Raw genomic sequence first — 17,874 nt, 5'->3', positions numbered from 1 at the left:
TCTGATACCAACTTGTAACGTCCCAATTTTCACGTCCGAAAATTTTGTTGTAAAACATTAGTTTAGAAAACATTAACAATTAAAAACACTGTTTGATCACACAATAACACAACGTAAACCATGTTTAAAACTCCAAGCCATACAACCCATCAGAATATCAGAGTACAAATCCCAGTGAATCTCGTAAATGCGGAAACCAGAGTGTGTGCATGATGTGCCGCTACCGCGCCAGCTCCTTCCCCTTCGAAGAAGAGGTACCTGAAACCAAAATTGTAAAACGTAAGCACAAAGCTTAGTAAGTTCCCCCATCGTACCACATACTGTAACAGCCCGTCATTTCAAGTCAGTAAAAATCGAGTCCTGTAACCTCTTTGAGAAAGGAATTAGAATATCATCGAAAAATGAAGTATTCAAAAACTCTATTTGGAGTACGCTATGTGGTAGGTATCGTCTTAAGATTTCCAAACATATAAATAACACAAAAATCCGAGTTATAACGAAGAAGTTATGACCATTCTAAGTTTTCCGACAAAAACCGGCAATACGAAGTTACGTAAAAACGCAAAGTTTCAATAAAACACTTTCTGACCTTAAGTGTCTAAATGAAAGTCATAGATATCGTTAAACTACAAACATGCATAAAAAGAACGCTCAAATCGGACATCGTATGAAAAAGTTATGAATTTTTAAAGAAATTCCTTAATCACGTCATTTTAATAAATAAATAATAAAAATAATTTCGGAAATTGCCAACGGAATCTAAATGAAAGTTGTAGATCGTAGTATCACCTTCGCGGGGATATAAAGAACGTCGAAAACGGAGTTCGTATGAAGGAGATATGAATTTTTGAAGTTTGATAAATAATTTATATATAATTTTTATTAAAAAGTTGGTATTATCCGAAGGAGTCAGCACCTAGGGCCGAAGTACGCGCCGCGTACCCTCGTACGCCCCGCGTACTTGAGGCCACGGCCTCGGATCGTCCACGTCACCCCTATGCGAGCCTACCCCCCCCCCCCCGGTCCCGTCCGAAGCGATGCAGCCGAGGATGCGGTCAGCAATGACGTCCCGTACGCGCCGCGTACGTGTGCCTTCCAGCCCCCTATAAAAGGGATGTGAGGGTTCCCGGAAAAATTGCTCATTTAATCTCCTTTTTCTTGCGTTTTGCCTCGTTTTCCGTGCTCGCACTACCCCGAAGCCCTGGTCATTTTGTGCAAGTCCTGAAGGTCGATTTTACTCCCGAGAATCCCGAGGAAAATCCATTTCCCGAGACGAAACTCTGCCCGGTTTTCCATCTTGCTATCTTCAAACTTTCAAGTGAGTTCATACCCCTTTCAAACACACTTTAAATACATTTTAAATGCTTTTATACTCTTTTAGAGGGGGAATACAAGTAAACATACGGTTATTATCGTGTATTTTATAAAGTTTCACTTCGCTTGTTTTACCGAACAAATCACTTAGAACTTATTACTATTATGGAAAACTCTTGTCATACTTTGTGTGAATTAGACTTATGCAAAGTATATAATGATTTCAAAGTACTTTTCATGGTTAAGTCATTTTATACATTCTAAAGACTTATGATTTATGCTTTGTTAAACATTGTGAAAAAGGATAAACTTCGCGTACAAAAACTATCACTTTAATACAGGCTTAGTTGAGAATCCATGAGACGTGTATATCTTCAAACGTTACTTTTCTTTATTAGAAAGTAATGCTGCAAGTCCTGTCTATAACCAGAGTCTCCCGTTCGGAGAACGTGTCAAATGTGTATAGATCTATACGGGAAGTCATGATCCCGCGCCCTGACTGTTAGCTACAGTCCGTCTTTTGGGGTGACAGTTGTCATAACGCTGCGACGCCTGAAGAACGTCGTTACAGGCATATTATGTTTAGTATGGTTATAAAACTCATCGGATATACAATTATTATGGTATTATGCTTTTATGAACGAGTGGCTATTAAAACTGTTCTTAATCTAACAAATACGATCTTCGTAAAGCTTTATTATATAAAACTATGACACAACTTTTAAGAACGTCATTTTCTTGCGATTTTCGGTCTTAGAGACTGTCAATCATGTTAGGAAAATAAGGGTTTTTCCTGTATACAAACCAAACAACTAATAGGAAGATAAGGGATTTTCCTGGTGCAGTTATTTACAACTTATGACACGAACATTCATATGCATTTCATACTTTTATAAGAAAATAAGGGTTTTTCTTGGAAGACACAACAAATCATATCTCAACCATTAGGGAAAATATGGGATTTTCTGGATCTAATACATTCATTTTCAACACAACAAGTCATAACTCTTCACACTTGAAATACTGAGTTTTCTGGAAAACATACACCCATTTTGGAATGGCATCCAATTTTTCTAAACTACTTATGAACTCACCAACTTAATTGTTAGCACTTTTTCTTTGAATTAACTTGTATTCTCAGGGAACCGCTAAGCAGGTTTGGGAATCAACTTTTGGGATTAACGCGCTGGCGTTAATTACTTCTTTTGAATGATGTTTATGTATTTATCTTTTGAACATGTAATGAATACAATTATGTAAACATCTTGGAAACTTTAATATATATGGTGGTGTGTACTTTCCTTTCTATGAACTGTTATGATACTGAATATGACGTCCTCCGCCCCCGAACGTTTCCGCCGTTCTGGTTTGGGGGTGTGACACATACCATACAAACACATAACATATATACTACCAGGCTATTCTGGGGTGCCTGACTACCCGGTACGGCCATTCTGGGGTGCCGACCTACCCATACGGCCATTCTGGGGTGCCGTCCTACCCATGTCAAGCCATTCTGGGGTGCTGATTACCCATGTCAAGCCATTCTGGGGTGCTGACTACCCATCGGTCCTAACAATCGATCCTCGAGGATTGGTCCCCTCCAAGGTGGGTTGCACCTGATCCTACATCGGCTTGGAAGGAGAACAAAACATCTCCTTATAAGGGGTGTGGATACCTTCCTTGTCACAACGCGTTTTAAAGCCGTGAGGGAAGCAGATCCCATAAGAACTCTGCAGTTAAGCGTGCTCGGGCGGGAGTAGTACCAGGATGGGTGACCCCCTGGGAAGTCCTCGTGCCGAGTGGCCCAAAGCGGACAATATTGTGATACGTGCCAGAGGTGGATGTTACAAATGGTATCAGAGCTAGGGCACGGGTCGATGTGTTTGACAGGGACGTCGAACCCTATAATGGGGGGTGAAGGTGGGTTGCACCTGATCCTACATCGGCTTGGAAGGAGAACAAAACATCTCCTTATAAGGGGTGTGGATACCTTCTTTGTCACAACGCGTTTTAAAGCCGTGAGGGGAGCAGATCCCATAAGAACTCTGCAGTTAAGCGTGCTCGGGCGGGAGTAGTACCAGGATGGGTGACCCCCTGGGAAGTCCTCGTGCCGAGTGGCCCAAAGCGGACAATATTGTGATACGTTCCAGAGGTGGATGTTACAGTTCTTTTAAGAAAACCTATTTTTCTTATATTAAAATAATGACTACGGTGATTACTTTTATAATAGCTTTGTTTATACTGCTATATATAATCTGATATCGAGTAGATAGTTAATTGGGGGAATCTGCCCTAAGCCCACATCCAACGGGAATAGGACGTCGGGGGAAGACACACATTTAACTATCTATTGGATGTTAGTTTTATATATAACCATGGTGTATAAACTAAGGTGTTATAGATTTAATGCACCTAAAGTCTCTAAAACTGTACTGGCTTAATAAATGGATTAAGCCCTTTTGTGGGAAATCTCTAGTTTTGTATACCAAAATTACTGACTTTGATAAGTAAGTTTTGTACTAGAATAACTGTGCGTTGACTCTGTATCCTATGACCTGATCCATACCTGGTACCCCTATGATGACTTAATGTATACTAAGCATATATATATATATATATATATATATATATATATATATATATATATATATATATATATATATATATATATATATATATATATATTCGGGTAGATAATAGATTGGGTGACCTCAGTGCAAGCCCACATCCAACGGCAACAAGAATTATAGAGAAGAGCACACATCCTATTAGCTGTCGGAATCTACTAGCATATAGGTATCCTATAGCGTATACATTAAGGAATCATAAAGTTAGCATCGTGATCCTAACCTTTAATCGCAGCCTAGCCTTCTACCAAGGCATCTTCTATTCTGTGTTAAACCCGATTGTTCCTTTGTCAAATGTAAAGTATATTCTCCCTAGTTTATAACTATCTTGACTAGAAAATAGATCAACTTTCAAGTGGTATTGTCACTTTATGAAAGTAATGGGAAAAGTAAGTACACGGATGTCGTTTATAATGACATGTGGATGTACTAATAACCTAAAAACATATTTGTCTAATTACGGTCATAATGTGAAAGCTAGAACCCCTACTAAACGCTCTCAATGAAAAGAGATTAAGGGAACCAAACGCGACACCAACAAATCCATGCAAGCCGTGTAATTCACATTAAAGTTATATGATCATGTATACCCAATATAACTATCACAAATGCGTTACTGATTCATTGGTATAATTAGATCCTGTCTGTGTGTTCTCATGCTATAGCAACTTAACTTGTTCTGTTCTGTTCTGGTAATGTTTGATTCTCTTCACTGTTCGTTCTGTTTTGGTATTGTTTCTTTGGGTGCTTCATTGTACTAGAAGTAATGAATATCATTCTCCTAAACTATATCCTGTAATAGTTTACTAATGCTCTACTTGGACTGTTACTGAAAAGACTCATTTCTCTACTAAGTTATGCTCTTACTTTAAAAATGGAGTTTTGTATAACTATAAAGTAACATAACTTTAAACGAGTTTCGAAATGTTTTGACAACTTATAAATAACAAATGTAACATTTTGAACGATGTTTAATAACAAACATTTACACAATTATCATTGCGTTCAACGTGTATTCCCCCCTTAAAACAGTTAAAATAGTTAAAAGATTCATTACGGGGTATGAACTCACCCGATGTGGGTGATTCAAACGGTTATGCGTGTAAGGATGAGAAGTTCCACAAATGAAGTCCCGCGATACAATAAGTCCTAAATGGTATATAAGGACACATATTGACATGAATATAGTGTTTATAAACAACTATATGAAAGAAAACACCTTCCGGGACTAGGAAAGATCTTGACTAAGTGTTGGAATCACATGTGATTCAACATAGGAAGGTATAAAGGCACTCACATGAGTTTACTACCATGCGTTCAGGGCCCAAGGGAGTTTATGGCCGTAAACTCATGGCTACTCATGTGTAAGTGCAAGTTTTGAAGGCTAGGGATGATTTAGGGACATTAGCTCTACCCTAGGATGAGAAAGACCACCTTCTTTGGAGTTTTTGAGGAGTTCATGGCCCAAATGAGTTTACTACCATAAAATTATGGCCATTTATGCTTATGAGGGTCCTAAAGGTCAAAATGAAGCATCCTAAATTCAAGTCTAAGCCTTAGGAAGTGTTTGTGGATTCAAAACACTCCTAACTTGAGTTTACAGCCCATGGACCACTTTGACAAGTGTTTGCGGCCGTAAACACCTATGAGTGTTTGTATTTTGGTTTCTTTGAGTCCTAAACACATCATGGTAAAGTGCTAGGCTAGTCTCTTGGCTTAAGGAAGGCATTTAGGGCATTTTGGCACCATAAAATGGAGTTCACGGCCCAAAAACATCGTTGGCCGTGAACTCACTTCTAGCCCTTGATGCTTAACGTTTTTGAGGTCTAACAAGTCATGGGTAGTCTCTAGGTTCAGTTCCAAGGTTTGGAGGGACATTGGGCACACTTTGGTCCTAAATTTAGTGTTCACGGTCCAAGAAGATCTTGGGCCGTGAACACCATTTCCTTGGTGTTTTGGCTGACTTTTCATGCTATCAAGGCATATAACACACTTAAATACACTCTAGGTTGAAGTACTTACAATTGGGGATGATCGGGTGAAGATCCTTGAGAGAGAATTTGGGTTTTCTCTAGTTGGAAATGTAAGAAATGAATTCCAAATGGCTAAGTTTTCCTTATATAGTCTTGACAGTTTTCGATCCGAATACCATTTTTGGACTATAATATTCCAAACTCTTGAAGTTTTGGGCACTTATTGCAACATATCAAACCTTAGGGTATCCTCTCTCCTGATATCTTCTGGAGCACTAACTTTAAAACACTCAAACTTATCCCAAAAGTTTGATAGTTAGCAGAAACATATATAACTTCAATTGTAGTGGGTGGTTTTAACGAATGGAAATTTTTGGGTTGTTACATAGGCCACAGTGACATTTACCCTATTTTATAAACACATATTTTATTATAAATGCATTTGTATTCAAACACGATTATATATAAAATATATACAAACACTTATTATATAAAAAATTATTCAAACACGTTTTTATACAAGAAATATATACAAACAAAATTTGATAAAAAAATATAGATACACACTTATTTGTGTGCATATAAAAAAATATATACATACACACCTAGTGAATATAAAAAATATAGATACACATCTATTTATCTACATATACAAATAGGTGTTTATTTATAAATATGTTTTTACAAAAAATGCATACAAACATTTATTTAGGTGCATATAAATATGTTTTTACAAAGGAAATATATACGTTTACGATGAAATAGGTGTTTGTACACATTTTTTTTTTGGGATAATGACTTGATAGGGTAAAATACTTTTTGAAAGGTACACATTTAGTCCTTATTCTTTTTTGTTTGTAAAATAAACCCTTATACTTTATTAATATGTATACATTAGGTCCTTTTCACCGGATTCTACAGGTTTTGCTGACGTAGAAGAGTTTATTTTACAAAAAAAAAAAAAAAAATAAGGACTAAATGTGTACATTTCAAAAAGTACTTACCCTATCAAGTCATTTTTCCTTTCTTTTATTTTGTTGAAATGAAATACCCAGGTGGCATCCACATATCCACAACGAGATTTTTCCAACTTTTATTCATCATGAAAAAGAGGGAGAACCCTGATCTCCGGCGACTCCTTTGTGTGTTCCTACATATCACTGGTAGCAAGGAGGAATGATGGCAAAAACAACAAGGTTGAAGGGAGGCAGGAGGAAGTAGAGATGGTAGTTGGCGGCGAGGAGCTGCTCTGGCAGCCCCCTCGTCGATTCTTTCTTCCTTTTCTGGCAACATATCTCAATGGTGGAGGCAAAGAGAGACAAATCGGAGAAACATAACAGGTAAAGGGTGTTTGACTGTTGCTGTTCGACCGAAAGGAAGAGAGACGAGAAAGAGAAGGGCCGCCACCCTTTTCTTGTTGTTGGAGGATCACCCACCTCCGGTAACTAAGCTAATTAATTGCTATTTGGTGCCACTTATTCTTCCACATCAGCAAAATCTGTAGAATCCGATGAAAATGGCCTAATGTGTACATATTAATAGAATATAAGGGTTTATTTTACAAAAAAAAAGAATAAGGACTAAATGTGTATAATTCAAAAAATATCTTACCCTATCAAGTCATTTTCCCTAAAAGAAAATTCGTATATGACCGATATACCGGGTATAGCCAATCATAAGGATTACATTGTTACAAAAAATAAAATATAAGAGTTTATTTTACAAAAAAAAAAAGAATAATGACTAAATGTGTACATTTCAAAAAATATCTTACCCTATCAAGTCATTTTCCATTTTTTTTATAAGTATATGTTTGCATACAAATGTATTTATAATAAAATAGGTGTATATACATTTTTTTTTTTGTAAAATACATGTATGTAAACATTTTTTTTTTATAAAAACGGATTTGTATATATTTATATACTTAATAAATACCTATTTTTATAAATAAGTATTTCATATACAAAAAGTTCTTTAAAAAAGTTTTTATATAGAAAACATAAGTTTTTGTTTTTATATGTGAAAATATGTTTTTTTTTATAAATATGATTTTTATAAAGAAAAAATATATTCGAAACAAAATTTTGAGAAAAAAATTGTAAAAAAATTAGAATTAGGATGAACTCATAACAAAATTCTAAAATTTAGGTCAAAAATATAAAATTTAGATCAAATTTGTAATAAAATTTAAAATTTAAGATAAAATATAAATTTTAAACTAAATTTATAATAAATTTTGAAATCTGAATCAAAGGAAATAAAAAAAAAAAAAGATCAAATGGTTTACGAAACTAATATATAAACTAATATATAAAGACTATAGTTTTCCCCAATACAAAAAAATTAATTGTTTCTATAAATAATATTATTCGTAAAATTAGTTTAATAGTTTAATCAATAACCGTACATTGTACTATCTCTTCAACTAGTAAAGATTTTTACCAAAACACCCTTAACTTCGATGAATCTACTCAACCAAACTATTTTCAAAATGCCAAAACTAGCCCTCAGGCTCAACGGATGATATTGTAGTCCAATAATATAATGCTATTGCTATCGGTTTCAGAATAAAAAAACGCCAAAAACGTCATTTAACACAACAGATGATATTCTAGTCTAATAATGTTTTTTGTAGCTTATTAACTGAAAGGACAAAAACACCCTCAACATACTCTCAAATTACCAAAACTAGCCCTCTCTCCTTTCTCCTTCCCCTGCTCGATCTGGTCTTTTTTCCATCTACGATTCTCACTGGATTAGGTTCACTTCTTTCTCCCTCCCTCATCTCTCTCACACTCAAACACAAACACAAACACAAACACACACACAAACACACGCAAAGTCTTCTGTATTTCGTATATTATATTTAATTTCTCTGTTTGTCTTACCAGAAATCAAGAATCAGTACGTCGCTTTGCTCATCAACAAATCCCGGTTTCCTTCACGACATCTCTCTTTCTTTCTCTCACACTCGTTAGTTCATTATTTTCGTTAATTTTGTGGTATTCATAGTAAATGAATTATACCCAATACCACAATTTGATTATTTGATTAGGAACGAAAACTCACCAGTTTAATCAACCAAAAAATTAGTTTTATTTGTATATTAATTGCAAATTCATGTGTTATTTCTTCGAAATCATAAGCCAGCTTAACTTAGTTTCAATAAATTTATAAATTTGTTAACTAATAGTAATAGTGCCTTGATCAATAGATTTGACGATAGATGTAGTTCGATAGTTTTTGGGGTTTACTTAGTACTCTGTCTGTGGCAAAGTATGCTTACAGCTCATGAACATGCCTTGAGTTTCGCTTAAGTTCAATATTATCATCGTTTCTGATGTTTTAGTCATCTTTGTGGTTGCAAAATTAATGATTCTTCCCTAGAAAAAATGCATTTCTTTTCAGTTTTCATAGGATAATGAATGGTAATTACTAATTATTGCTTACGTTTCTATTTCCTGCAGTTATTTTTTGTGCAGATGTTACCTACTTACCTCCATTTGATGTTGAAAGATAATATAAACTACATAAAATGCTTACATATGATATGGAATAACAATACTTATCCGATGAATCATGCATATTTGTTTAGTGAATTGTTAATTATATATTCATACCTCAAGATGTATATGTATGTGTGTGTATACTAGTTCTATGACAGTGACTTAAGGCCTACCTTTTTTTTTTCAGTTGAAAAAAAGTGCTGAATAGATATTTAATGTATGTTTGTAGGAAGTCCTGTATGAACAAAGACTTTTTTCTTTTTTGGATCGAATAAACTGAATAAATATTATAAACTGAATTTTTATATTGCAACTTTTTTTTTTTCTTTTAAAAAAAAGAACTTTTTTAATTGTTGCAGGCAGGTTTCGGCCAATGCCGATGGAGCCAGAATCTGGCACCTTAAATTATCGAAATCCTTCTCAGGTTTCTTACAATTTTATTATTATTATTATTTTTTAGTTTCTACTAAATACATATTGAGATAAATATGAAATTACATACATATCCCTGGCGTTAACCAACTCATCATCTGATAAACTTATTACATGAATCTAATTCTAATTATTCAAATGGTAATAAGTAGCTACAAAGTGCACATCCAAACACATGATTTCTACAGCTCTAGAACATTCAGAATTCTTTATCTATATATTAGTAATCTTGATTTCTTTTATGTTTTTCTTTTTAAAGCTCACAATTTGGTATATTGCAGTTTTTCTTGACTTTATCCCGGAATTTATTGTTGGCATATCAAAGCTTTGGGGTGGTATATGGAGATTTGGGCACTTCACCTCTTTATGTCTATAAAAGCATATTTATTGGCAATTTGATGGATTATCAAACCCCAGAAGTGATATTTGGGGCATTTTCCTTGATATTTTGGACCTTGACTCTAATCCCTTTGCTTAAATATGTTTTTATCATATTGAGTGCTGATGATAATGGTGAAGGTGAGTAAAATATAGTCCCACACTTTTAAATTTGCTTACTTATTTCTTCTCTATTGCCCCGTTTGTTACATGGGACATGACTGGACAAGCTTTGTGATGAGGGCATTTATGTCTTTTTCACAAACGGGAGATATCCAATGCACGCCAGATGCTCTACAAGGCGTCCTCCACAAGGGCTATTTTCCATGATGAGGGCATTTAAGTCTTTTTCACAAATGAGAGATCCAGAGTCTGTGTCCCACTTTTTTTTAGGTGGAACCAAAGATTAAATTTTTTGTCCCATTGACATCAGTCTAAGTCAACAAGTCTTTATTAAATTTTTTGCACAAATGATCAAACTGAGGAGGGCATTTACGTCTTTTGCGCAAATGAGAGATCAAGAGTGAGTCCGTGTCCCACTTTTTTTAGGTGGAACCAAAGATTAACTTTTTTGTCCCATTGACATCAGTCCAAGTCAACTAGTCTTTATTAAATTTTTTGCACTTATGATCAGGATGAGGAGGGCATTTACGTCTTTTTCACAAATGAGAGATCCAGAGTGAGTCTGTGTCCCACTTTTTTAGGTGGAACCAAAGATTAAATTTTTTATCCCATTGACATCAATCCAAGTCAACAAGGCTTTGTGGAAAAGCTTTCTAGGGCTATTTTCGATGATTAGGATAAGGAGGGCATTTATGTCTTTTGGTAAAGCAAGAGATCGAGAGTGAGTATCTCACCTTTTTCGGTGGAACTAAAAGTTAAAATTTTTTCGTGCCACCAAACACAGTACAACCTGTTCTGTCCTGTCCAGTCCTGTACTGTATAACAAACAAACGAGGCATATGTTACTAAAAATATGATGTGGTGAATGCTGAATTTAAGCTTTTTTCGTTCAGGTGGGACCATTGCTCTTTACTCATTACTCTGTAGGCATGCTAAGTTTAGTTTGCTTCCAAATCAACAAGCAGCTGATGAAGAGTTGACTTCTTACAAATATGGTCCTTCACAGCCTCCATCACCTTCACCATTGAAGAGGTTTTTGGAGAAACATAAAAAGTTAAGAACATCTTTACTTGTTATTGTTCTTTTAGGAGCTTCCATGGTTATTGGTGATGGTGTCATTACTCCTGCTATTTCTGGTAAGTGCTATTTGTAAGTTTTCAACTTTGACTTTGTTGCAAAGAATAAAGTCAAGATTTGACTTTTCATTATCATACGAGTTACGGTTTTATTCGAATTAATATTATTATTTGGGGCTAAATGTGCATAAAGTTTCATTTTTACCTAATTTATGCAACAATGTGGTTTTTTGGAAGTTTCATTTTAGGAACAAAACAGAAACTTTTTACTTGCTGATGTGGCATTGGTTGAATGCTTATTTATGTAACAATGTTTCAGTTTCACCTTTTACCAGTTTATGCAACTGATATGGATTATGCAACCATTTTTCAGTAGTTTAAGCATCACATCTTTTGGTTCTCAAAAAATGTTGTATATATTGAATAAAAAACTAATTTTTGTTGCAGAAATTTGGAAAAAACTCTTTAAACTCAAAATTGGCAAACTCAGTTGTTTTTCAAATAAATACCCTTTTGCAGAATCTAACGTCTTTAAATCAATTAAAAAGCTTAGAATTTTTTAGTTTGAGCATATAATCAAAATAACTGCAACTTTTGAATGACATATGGTATAAGGAAGCCAAATTATCTAAAATACTTTTCAATGATGATGAAGTAAAGATATCTTGTGGACTAAAATCTAATAAATATCGATTTAACACTTCTACAAAAGGAAATGTTTGCATCAATTTTATGACATCCAAAAAGGGATATTATTACATTTTCTTTTTTTGAAAAAAACGAATAATACATATGGTATATATGGTGTTGCAGTTATGTCAGCAGTATCAGGACTTCAAATTGAAGGTGTTGGACTACAGCTAACTAATGGTAACTATGTTCTACAGATTAAATTTCCTCTCTTATTTCTCAGTAAAAAAAATGTTCATTGTAATTCAAATAGAAAAATTTCACATGATTTATGAAAAACAATCTATTACTTTTATCCTCACTGCTATTGTTATTGTTATTTGTTACTGTCTATATTGGTATTGTTTAGATGTAAATAAATGGAAAATATTGGAATTTTGGGTGTTAATCTTTTTGGAAAATTGAATTTGTTTTTGTAGGGTCAGTTCTATTATTAGCATGTGTGCTATTGATTGGGTTGTTTGCTCTACAACACACGGGTACTCAACGAGTGGCAATTGTGTTTGCTCCAATTGTTATTATATGGTTGCTTTCAATATTTGGAATTGGATTATATAATATCATACATTGGAACCCTAAAATCATATATGCATTGTCTCCACATTATATAATCACATTCTTTAGACACACTGGTAAAGATGGCTGGTTGGCCCTTGGAGGTGTTCTTCTCTCCATAACAGGTATTTCAAACTAAATATTTTACTTCATTTTGCTTTCAAATTTCACATTTTAGGCCATTTCTTCTGTTTTTTGCCCCCATAAGTTTGAAAAACAGGGTTAAATGCAAGAAATAGCAATCTACTTTCATTGATTTGTTTGTTATAGCATTGTACTATTTTTATTTTGAAAAATCTAGCCAATTGTAGCAATGTCAAAGCAAATTTTCCAGCTGTAATAAGAAAAGGAAATTGAAAATACGTATTTCTTGCATTTAACCCTAAAAAAGATTTGAATAAAAAGGGAATTTTTGTAAAATGTTAACAACTTTAACAGGGAGGCCTCATTTCCGTATGTATTGTTTTTTTTTCTAACATAGTTTGTGAAAATGCTCTTTTCATTTTCTATTTTTTTTTTTTTTTTTTTTTGGTAAACATGGTATATTTCAATTTCATTACTGTTATCTCCATGTTTTTCAGGTACTGAAGCTATGTTTGCAGATCTTGGCCATTTCACTGCCTTCTCAATGAGGGTAACATTGTACTTTCAAGTTTTTTCTTGTTAGAACATTATATTATACTTTGAGAAATCTACTCTATAGTATATATATAGCAGTGAAATTACTCTTTATTTTAATGAATTTACTACTGTATATAATTATACAAATGAAAGTAGGGTGCTATAAGTATAACAAACAGCTATTTCTTGCATTTAACCCCAACCAAAGTACATTTATACAATTAGGTAACATTTTTCAAAGCACAATGTTGTAATAGAAAATAGAAAATAAATTTATGCTATCTTGTTTTTTTGGTAATTCTAACACTTATTTATGTAAATGCAGCTTGCGTTTACCATTGTTGTATACCCATGTTTAGTCATACAATACATGGGCCAGGCTGCTTATTTGTCTAAAAACATTACTTCCATTCCCGACAGTTTCTATAAATCTGTACCTGGTTAGTCTCATTCAAATTACCAAATTGCCCCTGGGCTACGTTTGTTATTTAGCATCCTCTGTTGTGTTGTGTTGTGTTGCAGAGCCTTTGTTTTGGCCGATGTTTGTTATTGCTACTCTGGCATCTGTTGTAGGGAGTCAAGCTATCATTTCAGCTACCTTTTCGATTGTGAAACAATGCAATGCCCTTGGGTGTTTCCCCAGGGTCAAAATCGTCCATACATCAAAACACATGTTTGGTCAGATTTATATCCCGGAAATTAATTGGATCCTTATGGTTCTTACTCTTTTGGTTGCTGTGGGATTCCAGGACACTACTCTAGTTGGCCATGCTTATGGTAAGTAACATTTGACTATTTGTTAGGGCGGAATTGGAATTCCAGATTCCATTCCCGTCGGAATCTGTTGTATACCATATTTGATGGATTTCATCATCCCGATTGGAGAGTGGAAGGATTCTAAGGAATCCAATTCCACTCTTCCTTTTTTTTTTTTTTTTTTTTTTTATTTTTATTAAAAGACTAAAGTACCCTTTCGGAGAAAACATTCTGGCTTTGTTTCTCATCATCTGATTGAATCCAATGGAATTGTAATTCGAGATTCCATTCCATGGCGTGTTTGTTGCCAAATGGAAAACTTTCAATCCAATTCCGTCGGAATCCTTCAAATTCCACATTTGATTGCTTTCACCATTCAGGAAGGATTTCCGAATTCGATTCCGTTCTTTTTTACAAAATGACCAAATTACCCTTGTTACATAAATAAAGATTTGAATCCAACTATCTATATATCAACAATAAACAAAAAACAAACCTTGAGAGTATAACATAAAATTTTCGGAGTTGATTTACTTTTGATCACTAAATTCATTTCATGATTCCTTGATATTCCAGATTTCCAATTCCTTATTTGTCTGATACTTGAATTGTTAATTTTCAGGCATCGCATGCATGACAGTTATGTTCATCACAACTTTTCTCATGGCACTCGTGATAACCTTCGTGTGGCAAAAAAACATTATAATTTCCACAACATTCCTTATATTCTTTTGGTTCATAGAAGGAATCTACCTCTCATCCGCACTAACAAAAGTCCCTCAAGGAGGTTGGGTCTCTCTTCTAATAGCCCTAGTCTTCATAATCATCATGTACATCTGGCATTATGGCACCCGTAAAAAGTACAACAATGACCTTCACAATAAAGTTTCCTTAAAATGGCTTCTTGGGCTGGGCCCCACTTTGGGAATTGTTCGTGTGCCCGGAATCGGGCTCATTTACTCTGAACTTGCCACGGGTGTCCCTTCGATTTTCTCTCATTTTGTGACGAATCTGCCCGCTTTTCACAATGTGTTGGTGTTTGTGTGTGTGAAACATGTTCCTGTGCCTTTTGTGCTGCCCGAAGAACGGTTTTTGATCGGGCGGATCTGCCCGAGACCGTATCGGATGTATAGGTGTATCGTGAGATACGGGTATAAAGATATTCAGAGAGATGATGGGAATTTTGAGAATCAGTTGATTCAAAGTATTGCAGAGTTTATACAAATGGAGGCTGTGGAACCCCAGTTGTCCACCTCTGAGAACACCTCCTTTGATGGTCGAATGGCCGTTATTAGCACCAGGTTAGTTTTTTTTAACAAGAAATAGCAACGTACTTTTGTTTAATTTCGTAAGACCTTATATTTTTTGTGTTTTTTTTTTTAATGGATTAAACCTCATCTTTATTTTTTTTTTCATGAAAAAGACGTTATGTTTTTTCATTATTTCTGAAAAAAAATCCTCAACCTTGTAAATGTTTCCAAATAAATCGTCAACTTTTTTCGTTTTTCCTGAAAAAACCCTCAAATTTTACGATATGTTTTTTTTTGAGAAAAAGGACTAAAAGGGTCGGATCGGAAAAAATGAAAATATGCAAAGTCTTTTTCATGAAAAAATAATGTTGAGGTTTAATCCGGAAAAAAACACAAAATATAAGGTCTTTTATGAGATTAACCATTTTTTTTCTTCCGAAAAGAACCCTAAACCTTCTAACTGTTTCCGAAAAAAACCTCAACTTTTTTAGTTTTTTCTGAAAAAAACACACATTTTACAAGTTTTTTTTTTTTTTTTGGAAAAAAATGAGGAAAAGGGCCAGATGGAAAAAAAAATGAAAAAAATACAAGGTCTTTTTCAGGAAAAAAATTAAAGTTGAGGTTTAATCTGAGAAATACACGAAATATAAGGTCTATTATTAAAAATTTACTCTCATTTCTTTATGTTAGAACATTGTACTTTGAAAAATTTACCAGTGTTATCCAAGTTCAAAGCAATCTTCACTGCTGTAATTGAGTAGATTTTTCAAAATACAATGACCTAATAAGAAAAAAAATGAAAGTACAATGTCCTAATAAGAAAAATTGAAAGTACAATGCTATGATTGGATAGAATTTTGAAACTACAATGTGCTAATAAGAAAGAAATGATAGTACAATATTGTAATTGGATAGAATTTTCAAAGTACAATGTCCTAATTAGAAACAAAATTGAAAATATAATGCTATAATTGGGTAGATTTTATAAAGCACAATGCCTTGATAAGAAAAAAATATAGTAGAAAAAAATGAAATTATGATTTTATAATGAACATATAATTGGAAGTATGTTGCTATTTATTGCATTTAGTCCTTTATTAGGTTCTCGCATGCTTCTCCTAGAGGTAAGGAGGTTAGAATCAATAAGTGAGGAATTCACACTTTTGAGTTTCAACAGGTCAATTGGTCAAACTTAGCTTTTTTCAAATTTAAAATTAGACATAGATTTTTAATCTTTTCAACTCCATAACATTTCTACTCAAAATTCTGTAAAAATTCAATGTAGTTTTTAACCTCCTAACTCTAAACTAGTAACACCTCTCATCAAAATCTGAAGTAAAAACTATTAAAAGACTTTTGAGTTTTGACAATGAAAAAGTCAAACATAGACTGTTTTTGTAACTATTGTCAATGGGAAAAAACTTGCAACTTTTTGTTCCCACCCAAAAAGTTGGGAAACCGACTCACTCTCAACCCCTAGTCTATGAAAAAGACATAAATACCCTCATCATCTTAAATAGCCCTAGAAATCTTGTCTAGTCACATCCTTGTTACAACGTAACAAGAAATAAAAAACGACCCCACTTATACCATCGCGCTTTCATTTTTTCTTATTATAACAGTAAAAATTGCTTTGTATTTGAAAGTAGGATATGCTATAATAAACAACTACATTTCTATATTCTCACAAATTAATTCTCAACCATTAAAAATCCTAGATCAAACGCGACATTAATGGTCTCGGATCAACTCGAATCCTCCTCCATACAAAGTAGCAAATCTTTGATGCTACAACGGTTAAGATCCGAATTCGATGACGAAAACCCGCAAATCCGGCGGCGCCAAGTGCGGTTCCAACTGCCGCCCGCCGGTCCGGTGATGGATGCCGCCGTGAAAGACGAGCTTTTGCAGTTGATTCAGGCGAAAGAGGCCGGAGTTGCGTATATCATGGGACACTCGTATGTTAAGGCGCGTAGATCCTCTTCTTACTTGAAGAAACTCGTGATTGATATTGGATATTCGTTTCTTCGTAAAAATTGTAGGGGGCCCGCAGTCGCACTTCATATTCCTCATATAAGTTTGATTGAAGTTGGGATGATATATTATGTTTAGGATATGTTCTTGGTATTGCTTGCTTTTTATTTGTTTGTAAGCAATAATATGGAATTATATTTGTATGGATTTTATTGAATTTTTAACAAAAAACCATGAACCATGAATCCTGAATCGTGCTTTTTATGTATTGTTTGTGAAAAAAGGATAAATGACCTCTAGCCTCTAGACACTAACTCATAATGTTAAAAAAATTGTTTAATCCAACCCATTTTGTTGCGTGTGTAAGTAGATGAAGATCTTTAATCAGGGTTTATTTATTTTTTAATTTTTTCGAAAACTATTTATATGAAGTCATATATTGAGGACCCTAACTTCAATTTAATTCCTGAAATTCTATGTCCAAAACTATTTATATGAAGTCATATATTGAGGACCCTAACTTCAATTTTCAGTTTTTCGAAAACTATTTATATTTATAGTTTTAGCTGAAGCTATTTATTTATTTATTTATC

At 34.0% G+C, this 17,874-nt stretch overlaps 1 protein-coding gene across 5 annotated transcripts; it reads left to right on the top strand.

Annotated features, from left to right (window-relative positions):
* The first annotated feature begins 8,555 nt into the window (after positions 1-8,555).
* LOC145000860 (potassium transporter 4-like) lies at positions 8,556-17,526 on the top strand. 5 transcript variants are annotated; one of them, XM_078960156.1, is made up of 12 exons: positions 8,556-8,680; positions 8,812-8,854; positions 9,786-9,850; positions 10,140-10,377; positions 11,253-11,495; positions 12,249-12,305; positions 12,545-12,805; positions 13,262-13,314; positions 13,627-13,741; positions 13,824-14,078; positions 14,680-15,358; positions 17,026-17,526. In XM_078960156.1, exons 3-12 carry the CDS (start codon positions 9,800-9,802, stop codon positions 17,417-17,419), a joined length of 2,346 nt encoding a protein of 781 aa, XP_078816282.1. In that variant the 5' UTR covers positions 8,556-8,680; positions 8,812-8,854; positions 9,786-9,799; the 3' UTR covers positions 17,420-17,526. The 5 variants fall into 5 exon arrangements, with proteins under 5 accessions (XP_078816282.1, XP_078816281.1, XP_078816279.1 ...); XM_078960155.1 differs by having other exon boundaries at positions 8,812-8,893; XM_078960153.1 differs by lacking the exon at positions 8,556-8,680 and having other exon boundaries at positions 8,687-8,854.
* Positions 17,527-17,874: the final 348 nt, after the last annotated feature.

The sequence above is a fragment of the Lactuca saligna genome, chromosome 6 (genome assembly GCF_052625555.1).
Source record: "Lactuca saligna cultivar CGN05327 chromosome 6, ASM5262555v1, whole genome shotgun sequence".
Lineage (NCBI taxonomy): Eukaryota > Viridiplantae > Streptophyta > Magnoliopsida > Asterales > Asteraceae > Lactuca > Lactuca saligna.
The sequence above is the reverse complement of the archived record's forward strand: the minus strand, read 5'-3'. Positions and strand labels throughout refer to the sequence as shown.